The 21,723-nt window shown below is 36.8% G+C and overlaps 1 protein-coding gene across 2 annotated transcripts in view; it reads right to left on the reverse strand.

Annotated features, from left to right (window-relative positions):
* Window positions 1–21,723, reverse strand: part of LOC145693625 (uncharacterized) — a 65,702-nt gene that overhangs the window by 37,056 nt on the left and 6,923 nt on the right. For both annotated transcript variants that reach the window (XM_081769783.1, XM_081769784.1), the window contains exons 2-3: window positions 18,718–18,786; window positions 9,928–10,090 (exon numbers count right to left, since the gene is read on the reverse strand). In XM_081769783.1, coding sequence (XP_081625909.1) covers window positions 9,928–10,090; window positions 18,718–18,786 — 232 coding nt within the window. The remainder of the gene's footprint in view (window positions 1–9,927; window positions 10,091–18,717; window positions 18,787–21,723) is intronic.

Consider the following 21,723-nt stretch of genomic DNA (forward strand, 5'->3'; position numbering starts at 1 on the left):
CAAAACTAGAAAGGTAAGAATGCAATAATACACAATCTTTTCATTCAGTCACCGTAGCTAAACTGCAGAACTCTATCAGGAAGTCGATCCCGGTACAAAGGGGAGAGGGAAAACTTGGATACATAGCTTTAGTCTGAGCGGTCCCCGGTTCGATATCCGGTAGGAGCACTCGGCCGAAAAAGTGTAAAACGCTTTTTCACGCCAACCACACTAAATGAGGTTTTCCTGGGTTTTCCTCATTCACACCAGGCAAATGCCGGGGTGGTACCTAACTTATAGGTCCCAGGCCGCTTCCTTCCTTCCCCAATTCTTTCTTCCTTTCCTTTCCCCGGATTGTATGCTCACCGAGGGACGTCATCCGTCAAACGTGAAAGGCTAAATGACCTTAGTTGGCGACAGCTCAGAAATCTAATTCCTAAATCCCCCCATAGCTTTGGTCTTTGTTTTCAATTGCCATTCCACAAATTCTTTTTTTAAAAAATGGGGGGAGGGGATACTTTTGGAAGTGAGAGAAAAGATCTACAACAAATGAAGAATGGAGTCACATCCCTGTTGTTGAGATCACAATCAATTAAATGCCAAATGAGTCTCTTGTCCTTGGGAGCTTTGCAAAGAGTGTTTGATTGTGCTGGTTTCGTTTCAAAATAATAATAATTCTATTCAATTTGTTAACAAATATTCTATTCAATAACTGCTTATTGAGTGGGACCGGGAAAAGTGATCTGCACATAATTCTGATGAAAATAAAAGGAAGTACCGTATTCTCGCGTACATAAGACGCACTTTTTTTTCACGAAAAAGCAAAAGAAAATGTAGGGTGCGGCTTATACACGCGAATGATTTAAAATGTCTTAAAGATAATTACGGTATTAATTTTTTGTGTTTGTTGTACGGTATTTACCGTACATCAAAAGAAACACGTATAGAAAACAAATCCACAAGGCCACAGACGAAACAGCAATTCAACACAGGAACAAACACGTTAACTCAAATACCGCTATTGTTGATTTGAATCAACAATTACCGGTAAACGAACAAAAGATTCCTCTGCGATAACAATCGCGCACTCGAGGGTTTTTTTTTTTTTTTTTTTTTTTTCTACGAGAAGGCAGTCTGTCTCGTGCGCTGCACCTATACGTTACGAAGAGAGTGCCTTGTGGATTTCTTCTAAGGAAAATGTACAAACGACTTAGCTACGATGTACATTTTAAATTGCAAGTTATCCGATTCTCTGAGGAAAACGGGAACCGAGCTGCTGCACGTCATTTTCACGTGGACAAATCCAACGTGCGACGTTGGAAAAAGCAGAAGAATGAACTTCAAGCAACAAGGGGCAAGAGGAAGGCGTTTCGTGGAAAAGCAGCTAAGTATCCTCAATTGGAAGAAAATGTTTAATCTTACGTTAATGAGAAAAGAAGTTCAGGTTATGCTGTTACAGTTGATATGATACGCTTTCAAGCTCTTGAAGAGGGTCGTCGGTTGGGAGTAAGCCACGATTTTCGAGCAAGTGCTGGATGGTGTGCACGTTTCATGCGTCGGAATGGCTTGTCACTGCGTCGTAGGACAACAGTTGCTCAACGTCTTCCAGCAGACTTTGACGATGAAATTTTGAAGTTTCAGAGATTCATTATCCGTAAGCGACAAGCCAATGGGTATGCGCTCTCCCAAATCGGTAATGCTGATCAAACAGCCATTTACTGGGACATGCCTATGTCTACTACAGTTGCGCCAAGAGGCTCGCGCACCGTAAGAATAAAGACTACAGGTGGTGAGAAGCAGCGATGTACCGTTCTGCTGGCTGTTGATGGAAAAAAAAAAAAAAAAAAAAAAACTACCACCCTACGTTGTCTTGAAGCGAAAGACTGTACCAAAAGACATACCACCGGGTATTTTTGTGCGTGCTCAGGAAAAAGGATGGATGGAAGAGAATCTGGTGTTGGACTGGCTACAAATGGTGTGTAACAGAAGACCTGGTGGTTTGCTGAAACCTAAGAGCTTGTTAGTTTGGGATAGCTTCCGAGCTCACGTGACTCCTCGTGTGAAGCGAACATTAAATGAGTGTAAAACTGACATAGTTGTTGTTCCTGGGGGCCTTACTTCCATGCTTCACCCCTTGATGTTACTGTTAATGGCTCCTTTAAAAGTTCATTCAGGAGACCTTACAATGATTGCAGGAAACCATGACCGTACACCCAAAGGTAAGATCAAACGTCCGACTGTGCGGCTTGTGTGTGAATGGATTCTGGCAGCCTGGGAAAATGTTAAACCTGAAACGATCGTCAAAGGATTTTTGACGTGTGGAATATCCAATGCTCTGGACGGCTCCCAGGATGATATGCTATGGGATATCAGCGATAGTGATCGTGATGCCAGTGATGCCTCTAATGCAGGTACTGATAGTGCAAGCAACCTCTCTACTGGTAGTGACAGTGTGATTTTATTTTAGAATAAATAAGTCTTAGTTTGTGATAAGTACGTACACATGATTTTATTTTACCTGTAGCTTGATAGACATTCTACCCGCGGCTTACCCTTGAGATTTTTTTAAACGGATGTAAAGGTAAATTTTAAGGGTGCGGCTTATACATAAGTGCGGCTTATACACACGAGAATACGGTAATAATAATCAGGATTTTTTCCACATGCTTATATTCATAGTGTATCAAACTTTGAAAATTACGCTTAAATTAATTTCCAGAATGTAATAAAATTTAAATGCATTAGTAGACTAAAAAAGATACAATCAAAGAGAGAGAGAGACCAAAAATAAAAAGGGAGTAGACAATAATCAAGGGAAATTGGTTATCTAAAATTTTAAATTTCCTATATTCTATTTGATAATAGCTATTTAAAGGGAAACAAGTACTCTACACATTTCATACATTTTGTACTTTATTTAATACAAGGAATTAGCTACTCCAAAACAGAGACTGTAAAATAATAATAATAATAATAATTGTAATAGAAAAAATGGAAACAACAAAATTCCAAAGACAAGAAACGAAACAAGAATACACAGCACTTTGTCACTCACTCTCTTCACCTAAACCACTGGCCGGACGACATTATCGGTTACATGTGCATCCTATCATAAGAAAACATTGCCCCCGACAAAATCGGTGCCGGCGATGTCGCCGGCAATATCGGGGGCTTGGCCGACAGCATCTCAGTGTCGGAGGATCGGCCGATAATGTCGGTGGCGTGTGCAAGCTACGATTTGAGTACATTGAAGTCGATTCCACCGCCGACATTATCGGCGCTTCCACCGATATTATCGTTGCCGTGTGCAAACGCACTTATTCTGTATTAAAAACAGTGTATTTTCTACATATAAACCATACATTTACCAATTAGAAATTAATATGTATGAGACATTGTATTTACTACGAGAATATAATACTGTAAAAATGTAAAAATAAATAAATGCACTTGACGTCTCAGGTAACCCCCTGATATTTAGTGTTACTCAAAAAATTACAATAGTAGTAGAGTTAAAGAAGTATTTTCCTCTCTTCACTGCTAGCCATCACATCAATCATCTTTTCAACATCAGGCGATAACTGGGAATGAATGGATAACAACGCAAGTCCTGTAAGCCGTTCACCACCCATCTTGTTTCGGAGATATGATTTGATTCTTTTCAATGAAGAAAAGGATCTTTCTACTGATGCTGTTGGAACGGGCAAGCAAGGGAAAATTCGGAGCAGCTTGCTGATTGACGGAAAAAAGGCTGGATCGCATGCATCCAATACATCCATTATATCGAGAGGTTTATTTGGTTCTGCTCGCCATTTTTTACACCATAGGCTGTACTCTGCTTCGATGACAGGTTCAGAAACAAAAGTTACCCAATAGAATTCAATATTTGAAAGGTCTTGCAGCTTTCTTTCATCAGCATTTTTTGGAAGCAGAATCTCTAAAGATAATATATCTTTGTTATCAGAAAATCTTTCTTTGAGTCCACATATTAAACCATCCAAACATGGTAAAAATATTGATACTCTTCTGGAGAACAGCTTTGTGGATTTGATCTTCTCATTTGTTCGCCAATCACCCGAGGGGACTGGATTTCACTCCCGAATATTTCCTTTGCTAATTTGGAACAAGATTTGAAAATGTCACTGAACTGTGAGTCAGCATTTTCTCGCACTTTTTCCAGCTTCTTTGTTACTTGTTCAGCATATTGAACAGCAGATGCCAAATCATGGTTCGGATTTTGAATATGGGCCGACAATGATAGAATAAAACTAAAAATCAGCTCACACGTTTTCATTGACACCAAAAAATAACCTTTCTCTGTGGTAGCCAAAAGTGTCGACGCAGTTTGTGCCAGTTCGGTGGGTCATAGATAAATCTCTCAAAGTCACAGCTATTGGTTCAAACAGCTCACAGAATACATTCAATGAGTCGTGACGTTGTATGAATCTTGTCTCACACATACTGACGAGTCGTTTCTTCTTGCTCTCTGTTGTAAGTTTTTCTATATTTACTTTCAGTTTTTTTTTTTCGCTAAAGCATTGTTGCTAAAGAGATTGCACACTTCCTTCACAACACCGATGGCGTTTCTCACGTCAGGAACTGATAAAGAATGAGAAAGCACCAAATTCAGTCGATGAGAAACAGTGGACGTAGGTAGCTTTTGGAAACTGCGCTTTTATTCTAGCTTGCACACCACTAATTTTCCCTCCCATGTTGGCTGCTCCATCATATCCCTGTCCAACAAAATAGTCCAGATTTAATCCCAGATATTTGCACTTATTCAAAATTGTCTCACTGATGGCTTCGGCACCCAAATCATATAGTTCAAAAAAACTCAACAAATCCTCTCTCAATGTGTTTTCATAAGTGTAACGAACATACAACGAAAATTGTTCTTTTCCACTCACGTCCAATGTTTTATCTCCTAAAATGGCGAAATATTTGTTTTCATTTACTCGATTCACTATTTCTTGTTGTATGAGCTTCCCACGAACCTCTTTGTTGATAGAAAAGAGAAAGTACAAATCGGTGGACGCTGGGTTCTTTCGTTCCAACAAATTGCTTATTGAACTATAGATTAACATTCAACTACAAAAATGTTTTAGTGTAAAGTTCAATAGTACTAGCAATAACTGTTCTGAAACTATAGTAGATTTCATGGAACAGCAGTATAGTTAAAAAAAATAATTAATAAATAAATAAATAAAAAGAAAGAAAGATCATGTTATTAGTAAAAAGTTTCTACACTTGAATACATTTCTAATTGCTATTTTTATACTCACTTGAGTATGTTGAATCCGATGAAACTGTATGGAAACATATCAATCACAAGAAGAATGATCTCAAAGTTAGTATCAGTGCCAATAGTAAAAGTACCAACGATTGGATACAATTCCAATTTTACTTTTTGTACAGGGTGTATCAGTCAATTAGTCCCCTTTTCATTTTATTGCTGTGACCAAACGAATTAGCGCATACAAATAAGCAAAGCATCACTGTAAAGTGTACTGTTCTGTTTCATTACCTGGGGAACAGAATGTATGACATGTTCAACGTATCCCCCACGTCTATTGCGAACCTCCTGTATGCGAATCGTGAAGTTCTGGGAAACCCGTCTACAGATCTCTTTATCGAGAAATATGCAGCAGTCAATGACTGCGTCCGCAAATCTTGCAGTGTATGACGAGCCCTAGCGAACACTTTCTCCTTCAAAAATCACCATAGGAGAAAATCGTAGGAATCAAGTCAGAGCTGATGGGTGGAATCAAAGAGCATCAGAAATCGATTTGACACCAGTTCAGTGTGATTACCGAATTCACGTGAGAACATCTCCCTCTTAACACGGTTAGCGCTCGTTAGTCCCTGGAATATATGAATTTTGTAGGGGAACATCTGCAGATATTGCCGAAGAAACGCCAAGTGCTGGTCAACAATACATTACTTTCCGTAGACAAAGGTTTCAACGATTTCTTCGTTGGAGAGTCCAAAACACTGCGACGAATGGCTTCGATGTTTCCAGATGTGCGAACGTTAAGGCTTACTCCCGCCTTTCTTTCTTTCCTGTCACGTTCCCCGTGGCATGGAATTGCTTCACAAACCTTTTATCAGGAACATATATAGCCATTTATACTCCTTCGTGAACATTCTCTGCATGGTAGTGGCGATTTCGTTTCAAGATACCACTGTACAACAAGCAATTTCTGTTCCGACGTTACGGACGGCGCAATTTTGAAGTACGTATTGGTTTCATGTGTTACTAGATGCTAAAACAAACTTTCAACTCCAGCGTACACGACGCTATCACTAAGAGCGTTCCATCATATTTCGCTTGCTTCCAGTAATAAAATGGAAATGAGACTACTTGACTGAAACACCCTGTACTAATTTGTGAGCATTAAATCCAATGGAACTATTTTTAGACATATGTCCATCGGGTTCCTAGAAAAGTGATCTCAAGTTTGGGATATAAGTAAATATCCCAAATTTGAGGCAATTTTTCTTGAGACCCTATGAACAGATGTGATTAAGAATAGTTTTATTGGAATCAGCACTATCGAACTAGTGTAAAAAGAGCAACTGGAAATTTGTCCAAGTGTGAGCACTTTTTACTAGTGGCATGGTCTTTAGTTCTTTATGAGTAAACTAAAACTTCACTGTAACTATATATAAAATATTTATTGTGGCTGCTATATGCGAAGGGAAAACGTTTCAAACACATGTTTAACCACAACTTTCTTATTAAAAAAAAAAAAAAAAATCTTGACACGATAAGACAGTAAAGAAAGAAGGGATTTTATGAATAATAATGTTGAAACTATCATCATACCCAAAAATACACGTTTATGACTTTGATTTTGTTCAACCGACTGAGGCTCAGAATAAAATGTTTCCTGAACAAGAATCAAAATGTAAGCACGATTTTTAAAAATACGAAATCGAAAATAGTTTTGCATTTGTTCCTTGATTTATGGTACATTTCTTTGCCTGCCAAACGGAATTCAGACAAATAAAAAAAGTTCACCAAGATCAATAATTTCCAGTCACTTGATATCATAGGTAACCAAAACGACATTTGAGGTATTGTGGTTGCATTACTTTCACTTGCAGGTAGAGATGCAAAAAAGCCGGCTTTTTTGAATCGATGGTTTTTTTTTCACATAAAAAGCCGGCTTTTTTGGGAAAAAAACGAGAATTTTGGAAATTTTGGCTTTTTTCAACTTCATGATTTTTCTATCTAAATAGCTTTCTTATAGTATATTCTATAGTTAGATAAGAATTCCATGACCTGAATGTGATATTTCGCTCTGAAATTCACCATCAAGATGGATGGAGCACATGTTTTACGAATTAAAGCTAACATGAAGAATGTAGTATTTGAGGGTAATTGTAGAGGCTATTTAACTTTATTTTAACTTTTGAGTTATGACATCTTTTTTCTTCTCTAGTTTGTCATCCGTGTTTCATTTCTAAGAGCTTTTAGTACTCTAGCTTCTAGTGCAAAAGTTAAACTTACCCGTTTTTCTATTTATCCGTCAAAGCGTACGTTTTTCAATATATCCGTCAAACCGTACTTCCACATTTCTGTTATACTGTAGCTGTGAAGTGATTTAGCAATAATTTTCCGGACACAATCTTGAATACGGTACCAATTTATACAAATAATCAGTAGCGGATTTAGAAAAGTACTTTAGGAGGGGTTTTCTGATTGTTTCGTTTCCTAAAAGTCCTAATTTTATTTGGGAAGTGCTTGAAGTTTATGAGTACAGGCATAAATAATATTTCGTTTCGTTTATATGTTTAGCAATAATCTTCCGGATACAACTTTAAAATCATTTTATATTGAGAATCAGTGGCGGATTTAGAAAAGTATTTGGGAAGGGTTTCTTACTAATGTTTAGTTTTTTTAAACATTCGTAATTTTTATTTGACGGGAGCTTAAAGTTTATGAGTAAAGGCATAAATAATAGATATTTCGTTTCTTGCAGACATTCCGTAACTTTGGGGAACGGGCTTCAGTCCGAAAGACCGCCCCCCCAACCTTTGCAAAACCGTCACTGCTGGTAATTAGTAATAATAACGATTTAAAAACAATAAAAAAGGAAGTCGCCCAACTCACAGTACACGCACTATTTCTACATTCACAGATGGAATGAAGAAAAGCTTTGTCAGAATGGTCGAATGCTGGTTGAATCCCGGACTTCCCGATAGAAGCGCAAAAGCTAATCACTCAGTCATGTTTGTTGTGCAGTTGTATTTAGCTTAACTTAAATATATTCCGTAGTCTTTTTTTTTTTTTTTGGGGGGGGAGTTCCGTAATGATATGTTGAATCCCTCTTGTTAAAAATTCAGAAAACTTGAGGATTGGGTAAACTGTGATGGTGGTTCTATAAAACTTAACTCTAGAATTTCAAGAATATACAGAACCAAAAGCTCTAGATGTGCAGCCTTTAAGTGTATTATATAAATCTAAGTATTTCTCTTATGTTTTATTTTAATTTTATTTTGTTTCAAAAAGAGGGTATGGAATATTTTGAAGTAAAAATACTACATACTATTTTGCTAGTTATTTGTGTATTCTTTAAAAAGAAGTGTTCACTTTTAGGGTTGGCTGGTTTACACCAACTTTTTTTTAATAACTGGTTTAAACCACAAAAATAAAAAGAATGAAAAATGCGAATCGTGTGAACTTCATGGTGACGTTTCCAGATATCAAACCACCTGCAATAGTTTTATTTCCCTTCCACCTTTTAATCAAGGTGTCCCATGTTCAATTCTCGGTCGAACCACAAATCTTCTTTCATGCGTAACCCAAGTAGCGGTTCGGATGTCAGTTTAAGCGAAAGTCTTATCCTTGATAACCTCGGTATTTCGTAAGGATGTTAAGCCTAAATATACGAAACAAACAAAATTGTATATTTCTGCATGCTTAAATGCGTGTTGTTTTATAAAGAAGCCAAGATTGCTTAAATATATTGATAGAAATTGGCAAAATTTATCGATTGCCTACGTAGCTTCCAACATTAGCTTGGATTGGACTTTCAATGATATCTACGTACTAAATTTGTAATTTAATACCTCAGTTTTAGCGTACTGATTACGGTACGTTGACCTTTAAATTTTACATGCAAAGCAATAACAGGATTTTCCCGTTATTGTCTTACATTTCAAGTAATGACGGGATTTTCCCAATGGCTAGGGCGGGAGATTCTCAACTTAAGAAATTTACTGACCGCACTTCTTTAAGCTTATGGGAGTTCTTCCAGCATAACCCCGCTGTTGCATAATAACATCAAGGCGAAACAAACTTCTTTCTGTGAATATGTAATATAAATACATAAAGCAAAAAATCTAAATGAAAAAAGCCTGGTTTAAACCAAAAAAGCCTGGTTTAAACATCCCCCAAAAAATGGGTTTTTGGCATTTTCAAAAACAACCACAGTTCTTGCCAACTCTGCTTACTTTTGTATATAGGAGGTTAAAAATTCTTATTATATACATTGGTTAATCCTGTGGAATTTATAATGTAAATATATTGAAGAAAAATTGTCTGAAATATTTTTTCGAAATTCATAGGTTATTTCCGATGTTTTATATTATTATGAGCATCAACCACTAATTAAATGATTTTTTGTGTTATAGAGAAGCGATACAAAGTCTGTTTTATCAATTTAAAGCAGTATTTTGAAAAAAGCCCAAAATTTCCCAAGCAAAAAAGCGAAGCAGAAAAAACCGAGTTTTTTTCCAAAAAAGCCGGTTTTTTTCCGAGCCCTTGCATCTCTACTTGCAGGTAACAACTACAATGCCACTTAGATTCTCTAATGTGTTTCTTAATTGTAGTATTAATATTTCTTTTCTCGTACCATTTTTTTTTCTTTTGGTAGAATTATAATGTCCTCTATACGTTCAATTATTTTGTCGTATCTTAACATTCTATAAAAACATACTCACCTTCCCTTTTAACAACGTTCGCTTCTTCACGTTGCTCTCCTTGATATCCTATATTACTTTCGTTTTCGGACATCAAAACACCAAGTTTCACTCTCAGTCCAGCATTAGCGTTCATCTGCTGTACTTGTTCTCGGCACATTTTCCCACTTCCTTGTCCGTATACCTGCACAGAAAAAAATAAATATTAAAAAGGGCGTAACACTATAAATTGGAGAAGAGAGAGAAAAAAAAAAAGACGTGGCATGGATAAACATACCATTCTAACTACAACGCGAAAATTATCTCTGGACCCTACAGAAAGACCTGCAACCTTATTAGCAAACATGGACACTTTATATATATATATATAATATGCTAATAACTTTGTTATGATTGAACATATTTGGGTATATTTTACTTCGTAAGTTGCAGAGCTTACTATCATTTTCAAATACATTTTCGGATAGTAGTAGGTTTATTCAAAAAGAACGGTGTAAAATAAAAACGTATGTATTTTGTACTGAAACGACTAATCGATAGAGGCACGAGTTTTTCGCAATGCGCGATAAAACGAAATGTGTGAGAATTAAGTAATTATCAGTTTCTTGATGTTTTATGATATTATGTGCGTATTTTCATTAATTTGCATTATGCGATAAAACGCGAAATTGGCAGTTTTGCGCGAAATTTTTAACAATACGCGAAATAACACGAAATTTTAAAAATACGCTTTCATTAATTAAAAAACGTCAGTTTTCCGCTGACACTGGGTGTCTACTGAGTTTCACTTTCAAAATTCCAGTATGTTCAATGTAACTATCAGCAAAATTCCAGTATTTAATACAATGCTTTTTTTAAGTTCTCTAGGAATAATCACACTCTTGATGATTTTAGGTTTGTAATTGTTTTACTATCAAGTTAATATTTTATTTCTAATAAATTTAGTTAGCCTTGTTTTCTTTGAAATACAAATGATTAGGTATATGTAGCTGTTCATGAAAACGCTGAAATCTTTACACAAGCAATGTGCCACATCCATACCAAGCATTAAAACTGGCCCTCAGTTTTCCATCATTGGGCATACTATTACTGACTTTCTGAACAGTTTGCACCCTGTATACTGTACTTGAAGCATTGCATATAATATAAAATGCATCCATTGTTGTTATACGTGAGGTATTGAGAAGAAAAATAAAAGCAAAGCAGAAACTGAAGAAAGACGGAAGTAGTGTCTATCTGCAACCCCAAGAGAGATGGCGTCACCTCTTAACGCCGGATCATTAGGGAAAATCGCAATTTATTATGCCAGTAACTGCACTGCATTACATAAGTATTCTTGTTCTATAGCATCACTTTTTTCATGATCTGAAGCTCAATTTCACTACTTTCCTTTGACCAACAACCTCAATTCATGAGTTTCATGGCTCGTAGACATCCTGCTCGGAGGTCTAATACAGTGACCCAAGAGCATTATTTGTATTATATAAATATATTATAACTTGTATAAATAATTGGTATTATTCTATTCTAGTCATAATGCAAGATTATTATTACCCTGGACTTTTGGAGTTCAAGAATACAGGGTAGATTATAAAGAATTATAATATTTGTATATTTCATAATTTTTCCAGTCTGTGGATCAAAATTCCAGTATATTTTCAGTATTTCCAGTATCAGTAGACACCCTGTGACAGAATGGTAGAACGTGGCATGAACGGTACATTTTGGCTATAGAGAGCGTGTTTTCAAAAGACTGGAAAAATTTCCTTCTCATAGTAAGTTCAGTTACTGATTTTCCTTCCGTTTGATTTAATATACACCCTGTTTCAAAACGAATATACGTATTACGAAAAGTTATTTTGTCCAAACTATCGATCGCTGTGACTCGGCTCGGCTATTGGAGAAACGAATACATAGTCTAGTTTATATTAATAGCTGCTAGACGTCAGTTGTCTTCTGTTTTGCTTGTAACCATCATATGTTTAAAATGGCTACTCCGCAGCAGAAACCATTTTGTGTTCTCGAGTTTGCAAAGTGCAATTCTGTGATTACAGTGCAAAGACGTTTCAGGTTGAGATACCAAATTGCTCCTCCGAATCCGAATGGGTGGAACATTCGCAGATGGTATCGACAGTTTGTAGATACAGAATGTGTATGTAAAGGAAAGAGTCCTGGCGGCCCTGGTGTTCCTGAAGAAAATGTTGCACGAATTCAAACTGCTTTCCAACGTAATCCTTCAAACCCAACTCGTCGTGCCAGTAAGGAGTTACAGTGCCAACAACAACAATTTGGCGTGTTTTGAGACGTCGGTTGGTTATGAAGCTGTACAAGTTACAGCTGTTACAAGCTCTGTGTCCTGATGACAAACGCAAACGTGTGGCATTTTGTAACGAGATTCTGGATGCTATTGACAATGATAACACTTTTACACAACACATCGTGTTCAATGATGAAGCGACTTTCCGTGTTAGTGGTCAGGTAAACAAACAGAATGTTCGGATTTGGAGCCTACAGAACCTACATGCCCCCATGTAGAACATGTACGAGATTCGCCCGAAGTCAATGTGTTTTGTGCGATATCCCGATCATCTGTTTACGGCCCATCTTCTTTAATGGAAACAGGGTTAACAGTCAGCAGTATCTCGCTATGTTACAAAACTGGTTGTTTCCGAGGCTGCACGAACACAACTTCATTTTTCAACAAGACGGGGCACCCTCTTACTGGAGTCGCCAAGTGCGTGAATATCTGAATGAAACTCTACCGAACCGTTGGATTGGTCAAGGAGCTGTCGACTTAGCATGTCTCAGCTGGCCTCCACGGTCGCCGGATTTGATACCCTGTGACTTCTTCCTGTGGGGTTTCGTTAAAGACAACGTTTATGTACCACCACTCCCAAAGAACCTGGAAGAGTTGAAGAACCGGATTCGTACTGCCATAACATCAGTGACGCAGGACATGCTTGCCCGAGTATGGAAGGAATTTGAGTATCGATGTGATATTGTTCGTGTCGTGACGTGAAGGACATACTGAACATCTGTAATTTGAACTTTGAACTGTACTTTGAACTTGAGAGGTTCGTAAATGTGTATGTAAAATTTCATATTTGTATGTCTTAAAGCTTAATAAATATATGCATTCGAAATACGTATATTCTTTTTGAAACAGGGTGTATAAATATAATTTTCTGTAAGTGAAATATTCATTGTATTTTTTAGGTAAGTAATAGTTTATGTCTGTAGTGATCTGGATAAAAGAAACAATCGTAAAAATGACATAGAATATCTTTTCCACAAGAGCTACAAAAATCCGAACTTCATTTGGAAAATGCGACAAAACGCGAAATATGTAAAACGATATGCGAAATTTTCAAGCTTTTAGTGCGAAAAACTCGTGCCCCTACTAATCGATAATCCAGTTCTAGCCAGATGCTTCCCAACGTATCTTTGGTTATGTTTGTCATTGCCTCAGAGATGCATTGGCAGATTGAAATGCAATTCCTATCCGGTGGTTATTCCTTAAATTTTGTACAAAAACGTCTCTAGACTGTTACGCCGGATTCTGTTCGTGGAAACTTCATCACACAACACCACGCTCTACTTTCGTGGTCGCCATTTTCATTGTTACCTGTTTGCACAACTAAGCTGTAAGCACCTCTAGCTGTTTCGATGTGTTCTGTACAAAACTCAGACAATAAAACTTAAATATTCCTACCTTTTATCCCATCAATTTTGCTTTTGTATGTCGTTTCAGTACAAAATAAATAACGTTTGCACCATTCTTTATGAATAACCCTATATTGATGTCAATTGTATATGTAGCTGCACTTACATAAATTAAATTAAAATAAACTTATACTACTACAGTTTTATATAGAATTACCACCAATAATATCTCTACGAGAGATGTTTCCAGAGTTCTCGAAATTTTATTTATTTATTTAGAATTTTCTCGGACTATTATTATTATTATTTTACTTTACTTACTAGTTTTCACCTATATTACACTGTAATTTCTCAATATAATATCCACTTAATTGTATGCATCTGTTTCAGTATGAAATTAACTATTTAAAACCTTCTTCAAATAAACTTTTTTTGGAGTGTCTTTCATCTACCTATTCACAGACTATTTTACACAATTCAAATTCTGGAAACGCACACAAAGTAAAGGTTTCTTGAACTAGGGAAACAGATGGTAATGACTAGGTCCCAGGTCATACGAGTAGGGAGGATGTAGAAGCAATTACCAACACAAATCATTTAAAATATTCTTTGTTTGGTGGGCGTATGGAGCCTTAATTGTCTTGTTATAATAAAGATATCGCATGCAGCTTTCCAAGATGATTTTTGACAACTAATTGTCGTAACAGTCGCACTAAGTTCGGAATAGTACTCCGATTAATTGTGGCTCCCTTTTGGTAGGTAATCCATTAAGATTATCCTATAATAATAATAATAATAATAATAATAATAATAATAATAATAATAATAATAATAATAATAATAATAATAATAATGATAATAAAGTAACCACCTCGTCCACAAAAGAAACAAAGCGAGCTTTTACAGGGGAACCTTCTTCTTGTCTGCGATATTTTACAAACTGGTCCTTCGTTTTCGGGTTAAAGTACAGAATCCAAGTTTCATCTTGTTCTTAACCTACGGTAAAATTGGTCGCCACAAAGTTTACAAGTTTCTACTCTGTTCAGCTTTCGTTCTGACCCCAACAGTCGAGTCATGCAACCAGCTGAAACCTTATTCACGCCTACATGATCCTGCAGGATCTGTACGAAAAGTAGAAGGGCTGATTACATATATATATATAATTTTACAATTTTGACACATCGACTTAGTTTTCAAAATATGCCCCTTCTGCATCAACACAATGTTTCCAGCGACTCTACCAATCACTGAACGCCCCCTGAAACGAAGAAACTGGAATGCTCTTTAGTTTCCTTCCTACGGCCTCTTGAATGGTCTGGACCGAGCCGTGGTACCGTTCTTTCATGACCTTTCAGTCGGGCAAGAAGAAGTCTACATGAGCGACATCTGGACTCCTGTGGGAAGCTGTGTGATGCCATGTTTGCTCAGAAAGTCCGTAACAGAAAAGGCAGTGTGGCTCGGTGTATTGTCGTGATTACTGGACGGACGCGGGCGACTCGTTTTTGGCGAGTTTAATTTACCTCGTATCATCTACATGCTTAATCAGTAACTTATCGTCACTTTTTGGCACTGAAGGGCGTCCTGACCGTTGCCCATCTTCAACTTCGTTTCTTCCCTCCCGAAACAACTTGTGCTACTCAAAAACACTTGGTGGTGGACAAACACCGTGTGCGTGGGTTTTCTCGGGGCTCTCCCGTTTTCTCACACTTTCTTCATTCCACCATTTCATTCATTACCCATCATCACCGTCTCCTTTAGCCTAACCGGCATAACCGTGTGACGTAAAACTCAAAGATTTCATTTCATTTTTTTCAAAAACACTTGATCGATCAATCGCACCACTTCCATAAGCAATCTTGTTCATGTCATGGGTCTCACTCGCAGTGTTACCCAGTTTGACGCAAAACTTCACAACGTAATGCTTCTCTAATAAACAATTTATTGTGGAGATGACAAGGCACCTTGAAAGAGTTCACCCTAAACTCGATCTACATTTTCGCGAAGGCTTGGAAGCGACTGGTGCACTGGTAGCTAAGACTTTGTACTCAAGACACTCAAGTATCATTGTATGCCTTTGCCAGCATCAGGTTTTTAAGCTTCACATGAAATTTGATGTTAATCCTTTGTTCTACTCTCTCAATCTAGTCACTTTTCGACACAGCACGATTACATGTATTGACGGAACGATGCATCACTTGGGGCTTCCAAGGTCAGGCGAGTCCATATTTCATACAGACGAAGGGAAGGGATGGTGCTACAACATAACACTAGTTAATTTACTGCAACTGCTTCCGTTTATATATATATTTGTCACACCTTTATAGTTCATAACTAATAGGAAAACTAAAGTTCTTATTAATTTAAAGATGAATACTGAATATATTATTGCCCTATATTAAAGTCGAGAATGCCAAAGTTGAACTCTGAGAGACAGACTCTGAATATGAGAGAAATATAAGACAAAAGGAAAACAAGGCAAATAATTTTGTAGTAAAAATATGTTCCTTGCGCAATATTTCGAAGTTATACGTACAGTTGATAGACTTACACCACCGTGGCACCTGCAACTTCGGAATTATCGTATATACACGAAAAATACTGCTTGAGGTAGGTATTCATTAACTAACTAACTAAACTAACTCTATGGCTTATGGAACCCGGAGGTTCAATGCCGCGTTCACAAAAACTTTCCAGTGACTTCTATCCTTAGCCAACTAGATCCAGTTTCTACTTTGTATTCCTATCTCTGCGAGATCCATCTTAATATTGTCCTCCCATCTGCGCCTAGGTCTTCCTAATAGTCATTTTCCGATTGGTCTTCCAGTCAAGACTTTGAAAGCGTTTCTACTTTCTTCCATTCTACCTACATGACCTGCCCACCTAAGCCTCCTACTTGATGACCCTAACAATGTTTGGCAAACCGTATATATTACGTAGTTCCTTGTTATGAAGTTTTTCCCATTCACCATTCCCGTTCCTCTTGGGTCCGAATATTCGTCTCAGATCTTGTTCTCAAATACTTTTAGTCTGTGTTCTTCCCTCAGAGTAAGCGACCATGTTTCGCAACCATATAGAACAACAAGCACGAATATAGTTTTATATATTTTAAGTTTCAAATTCCTCGACAGAATTCGCGACGACAAAATACTTTGAACTGAATTCCCTGCTTTTAATTTAATTTCTTCGTGAATATGATTTTCGTCTGTTAATATTGATCCTAGATATTTGTAAATATCCACTTTATTTTAACGCATCCATAATTTGCTGTATTACGGTCCCGACGCACTTCCATGTATTTAGTTTTCTTTGCATTTACTTCTAAACCCATGTCCCTGCAAGCGTTTAATAAGACCTCTGCATTTCTTTCTATTGTTCTCCTGTCATCCCCTATTAAGTTTACATCATTAGCACATGCCATAACCTGGTGAATACCGTTCAACTCTAGGCCCTGGTTGCTATCTTCGATTTTCCTTATAACGTATTCCAGAACAAAGTTGAATAATAATGGCGACAACACATCTTTTTGTTCCAGGCTATTTTCGACGTGAAAGCTCGTGGACAAAAAATTTCCTACTCGGACTTTATTTTGGGATTCATTTAAATATATCTTAATTAATCTAATTAGCTTTCTCGGTATTTCAAGTTTGTCAGAACGTTGTATAATGTTTCTCTCCTAACCGAGTCGTAAGCCTTTTTAAAATCAATAAATAGTTGATGTACCGGGGTATTGTATTCCCACTTTTTTTTTTCGAGTATTTGGCGAATGTAAATATTCGGTCGATAATTGATCGATTTCGTCTAAATCCGCACTGATAATCTCCAATAATTTCATCTGCGTATGGGGTCAATCTTGCTAACAGAATATTTGAAAGGATTTTATACGATGTTGACAGAAGAGAAATGCCTCGATAATTATTACAGTCAGTTTTGTTGCCTTTCTTGTGAATTGGAACAATGATTGATTCTTTCCACTATTGTGGCAATTCTTCCTTGTTTCAGATAAGAAGAATAAGTTTGTGTATCTTGTTCCACAATTTTTCGCCTCCAGCTAAAATTAACTCAGTTGGAATTTCGTCTACACCCGGAGATTTGTGTTTCTTTAATTTCTTTACAGCGGTTTCTATTTCTATCCGGTGCGGTTCTGCGGTGTGTATCTCCTTTTCTCCACGCAAATTAGTTTTTGGTTGTGTGTTCAGCAAATCGTCAAAGAAATCTTTCCATCCATTTAAGATGCTATCCGTATTAGTGAGAACCGTTCTGTCAGCTTTCTTTAATATATAAGTACGAGGTTGATCGCCTTTCTTAAATTCGTTGATCCCCTTATACATGTCCCGAATGCTTTTACTTTTACTATTTCCGAGGCTTTTGTAAATGTTTCTGAACAAGTGTCTTTTTTTTTTTACAGGATGAGGCTGTTAGCCTTACCCAAACCCCCAAGCTGGAGGACCACTCCTTGTCGTGTCCGCGACTGCTTATTCAGTATATTCGCAGCTAACCTCTATATCTAGAGGCCTTCTCCTCGATCCGCAACCTAAGGACGCGCCATGTCGTGGTGATAGGAACCCACGTTACACTGGTAGGTATTCATTATGTTTCAAAATTCATTTCAAACGATTCAAATATTTTCCGGTGATGTGATCACAAACAACAGACAACGTAAATTTTAATGTAGCGAAAGTAATTATACAAAACTCACCTGTTTCCTTCTTAAAAGCAGAATTTTCCAAAACACTGGGACACCTGTCTGCTTACATACAGTGAGGAGTTTATCTACCGACTTTCTAACTCGACGGGCTTGTGAGATAATGTATTTTTTTTTTTTAAATAAATTTTGAATCCCTTCCCCTGCTACCCGTTAGGATATGCATTTTAATTAAAGAGATACATGAAAAAAGTGAGTTCGAGATAGATGAGAACAATATCTTCCGTTCAGTCGTGTTCAAACTATTTAATCCTGAACAAGTTTGGTTTCATTTTGCTTATTAGATGTACCTATCCCTAACTGAGAATACACGACAAAGAAATTAGCTGAACAAATATTATACATGCATAAGTTGAGAAGCTATTAAAGTGGTTTTACATTCCTGGGCGTTGCCCATGGTAAGTTGTTAAGCACTGTGGTAGAAAATACAATACTACATTACATACCTTTTTAAGCGACTGCTTTTTACCACACATTTTACATTGCCACTTATTATTTTTCTTAACAATCTGGACCTAGAAACAAAAGAAATATTTCATTAGCACAATATATATGAAGGTGAGTTAACATTAAATACAAGAGTGTTCCGTATTATATTGTGACATTAGGGCAACTTCCAAATTACAGGGATTTGTTGGAACTAGAACCGATAGCCTTATCACTTCTGGTTCCAATGTATTGAAAAAACCAGACATGGAACATGTCGTTGACACGCTGAGCAAATACTAGAAGGTGGGCCACAAGTTGCGAAGGAGTTATAACTGTAAATAACTTATTTTATTTATCATTAGTTTCCACTCATATTTTACAGACTTAAAGATCAAGGATGGGAGATTGTTTACACTTATGTGTGAAATATAATCTCAGAGATGTGCCACATGAGCATATTATTCATGACAAGAACCAGTATTTCTGCACGAATACTGTCCTTGAGCTATTGTATTGTTTGTGGTTTGTTTACATACACGTTGTCTTTCAGATAGGTAAAAAGAATATAATCAAGCAGAGTGAGGTCAGGCAAACGGGAGGGCCAGTTTATGTCAGTAGTTGGGATCACGTTTCAATAGCTACACACAGACTCCAGTATCTGTAAGTCCCATAAGGGTGGATACCTACCTGGGATTCTATTCGACACAAGTGTAAACAATCTCCCATCCTTGATCTTTAAGTCTGTGAAATATCAATGGAAACTAGTTGTAAGTAAAAAAAAGTTATTCACAGTTATACCTCTTTCGCGACTTTTGGCCCACTCTGTAGAACAGTAGCTCTAAACTAAAGAATTTCCCTACAACCACCCCATTCCTTCCCGTAGGAATTGTATTAGAAGAATACCTGCTAGCTAAAGAATTTCGCGTATTTATCCTATGTTGTTATGTAAGCCCGCACAATAACAATGTTGGTTGCATACGTGCAAGGCGTTCTTAGAAACTGCGAAACACGTGCATACATTTTCCCATACATCTCCCCCTCTCAATCCGAAACTCGAGAAAAAGACTTCGTACACAACCAGAACTGTTGAAAATTCATCTATGTACAACATTTGGTAACTCTAGATGACTCGTTTGTATGAGAAGAGCTGATGACAGACACACATACATATTATTTTATTATTATTATTATTATTATTATTATTATTATTAATAATAATAATAATAATAATAATAATAATAATAATAATAATAATAATAATAAAGGTAATCTCTCGCTAAGTATTACAGTTCTTGCTCTACAGTGATCAGATTGGTAAGTTGAAAGTTATAGCAAATTTTACAGCTTCGGTTTTTCTAGAAAGATAAAGATGGAAATAGAATATATTCTTACAATACTGGAACCATATTAATAATAACACACAGATCTTGTTATTTGTTAATTATTATTATTATTATTTTAATGATGATTAGAACAGGAAGCAGTACTATGGATTAACAGTAACCAGATTCTTAATGCTAACATACTTGTAGATACGATCTCAAGCGGATCTGTTTCAAAGAAAGAAAAAAAGAAAAAGAAAACTCATTTACCAGGATTAATGTATTTTTCATGAGCTTAGCACCAATGTACTTATCTGCTGCCATTTTAGAAATTTGTTAATAATGCTAGTTCAGCACAGTTTAGTAGGTTACAGGATGAAACCATAAATCGTCGGTTTCTGCCAGTTTCGGTTCCAATAGATCGATAGAGTTGAATCAACATGAAAACGTTACTTTTCTAACAATTTAACACAAGTAATGCTCCGTGTTTTTCATGTAACCTCCGTGTGTTCTTTACATATCACTTCACTTATTCAATATTTCTGTGACTAATGAGTTTACTGCTCTATGAACGTATTTCTACTAGATTTTATAACCTGTTTTAACACGTTAGCTGCCATGTGGGTCTGATCAGACCCACAATTTCTAATTCGTCGAGTTGACGTTAGAATACTTACACTGTAAAGTGCTGAATGTATTGTTAAACAATTGTATTATAGGGAGCTAGCTTGTTTACCAGCGGGGGCTGAGGTAAAGGGGGAAAAATTTCAACAATTTTTCTGCCTGACTCTTGCAATACTCCCTTACCTTCCTTCTATATGTCAGCGTTGCCAGGGTTAAAAAATTGTCACATGAATGTCATTCTGAAGAGTTAGTGTGAGTTCGTTATTTGTTGTGTGCTGTTGTGGTTGCGGTTTTGTTGCTTATTATTCATTTGACAATGGTTTCACAGCGGAAGAGAGGGCAAACTATACACAGCAAAGTTAGAGAAGTAATAAGGAAAGCCATAGTGCAGTGCGACGAAGAAGGGAGGGAGAAAAAACTGAAGCATTTGTTATCACAGCCTAATCTGCGTGTGTCTACGTATACAGGGATCTTCGATAGGGATTGCATAAATGCATAAACTCTGAATTAAGTGAGTATTAGCTGAATTTTTTGACAACGCTCTGGCAACCCTGCCCAGGACCGTCGAGTGACCGTTTCTTGGTGACGGGGTGGAAAACCTGTCAATCAACTCTGAATTCCTCAGCCTCGCATTAAAGCCAGCTCCCTATAATAGTTGTTTCTATCACACACAATATAGAAGAGATTTACAGTGTAGGTTTTGTTGTTAGATGTTGGTGATTAACGCCGCGAGGAACGGTGAATATCAAGTAATAAGTGTTTGCTGTTTTTGTAGGGTCGATAGGAACTATGCGTTGCTTTCTGAATGACATATTAAAATTTTAACAATGGATTCATTATTTATTCTAATTTATTTTGACAAGTTGCCAGTGTTGTGAAGTCCCCGTCATTTGCTCAAGTTTCAGAAAGGTCTAAATCACTATACAAGTACCACTAATGAGATAAAGTTCTGCGCATATTTCTTCGTTTTTCATCCTACAAAGGAACTACTTATTCGCACTGAAAGCAAGACGAATACATCCACACTTCTCACACAAAGCTAGCTTGCACATGTAATAATGAGCAAATCACTATCAA

This window comes from Thermobia domestica, chromosome 8 (assembly GCF_964235325.1).
Source record: "Thermobia domestica chromosome 8, izTheDome1.hap1.1, whole genome shotgun sequence".
In the NCBI taxonomy this organism is placed as follows: domain Eukaryota; kingdom Metazoa; phylum Arthropoda; class Insecta; order Zygentoma; family Lepismatidae; genus Thermobia; species Thermobia domestica.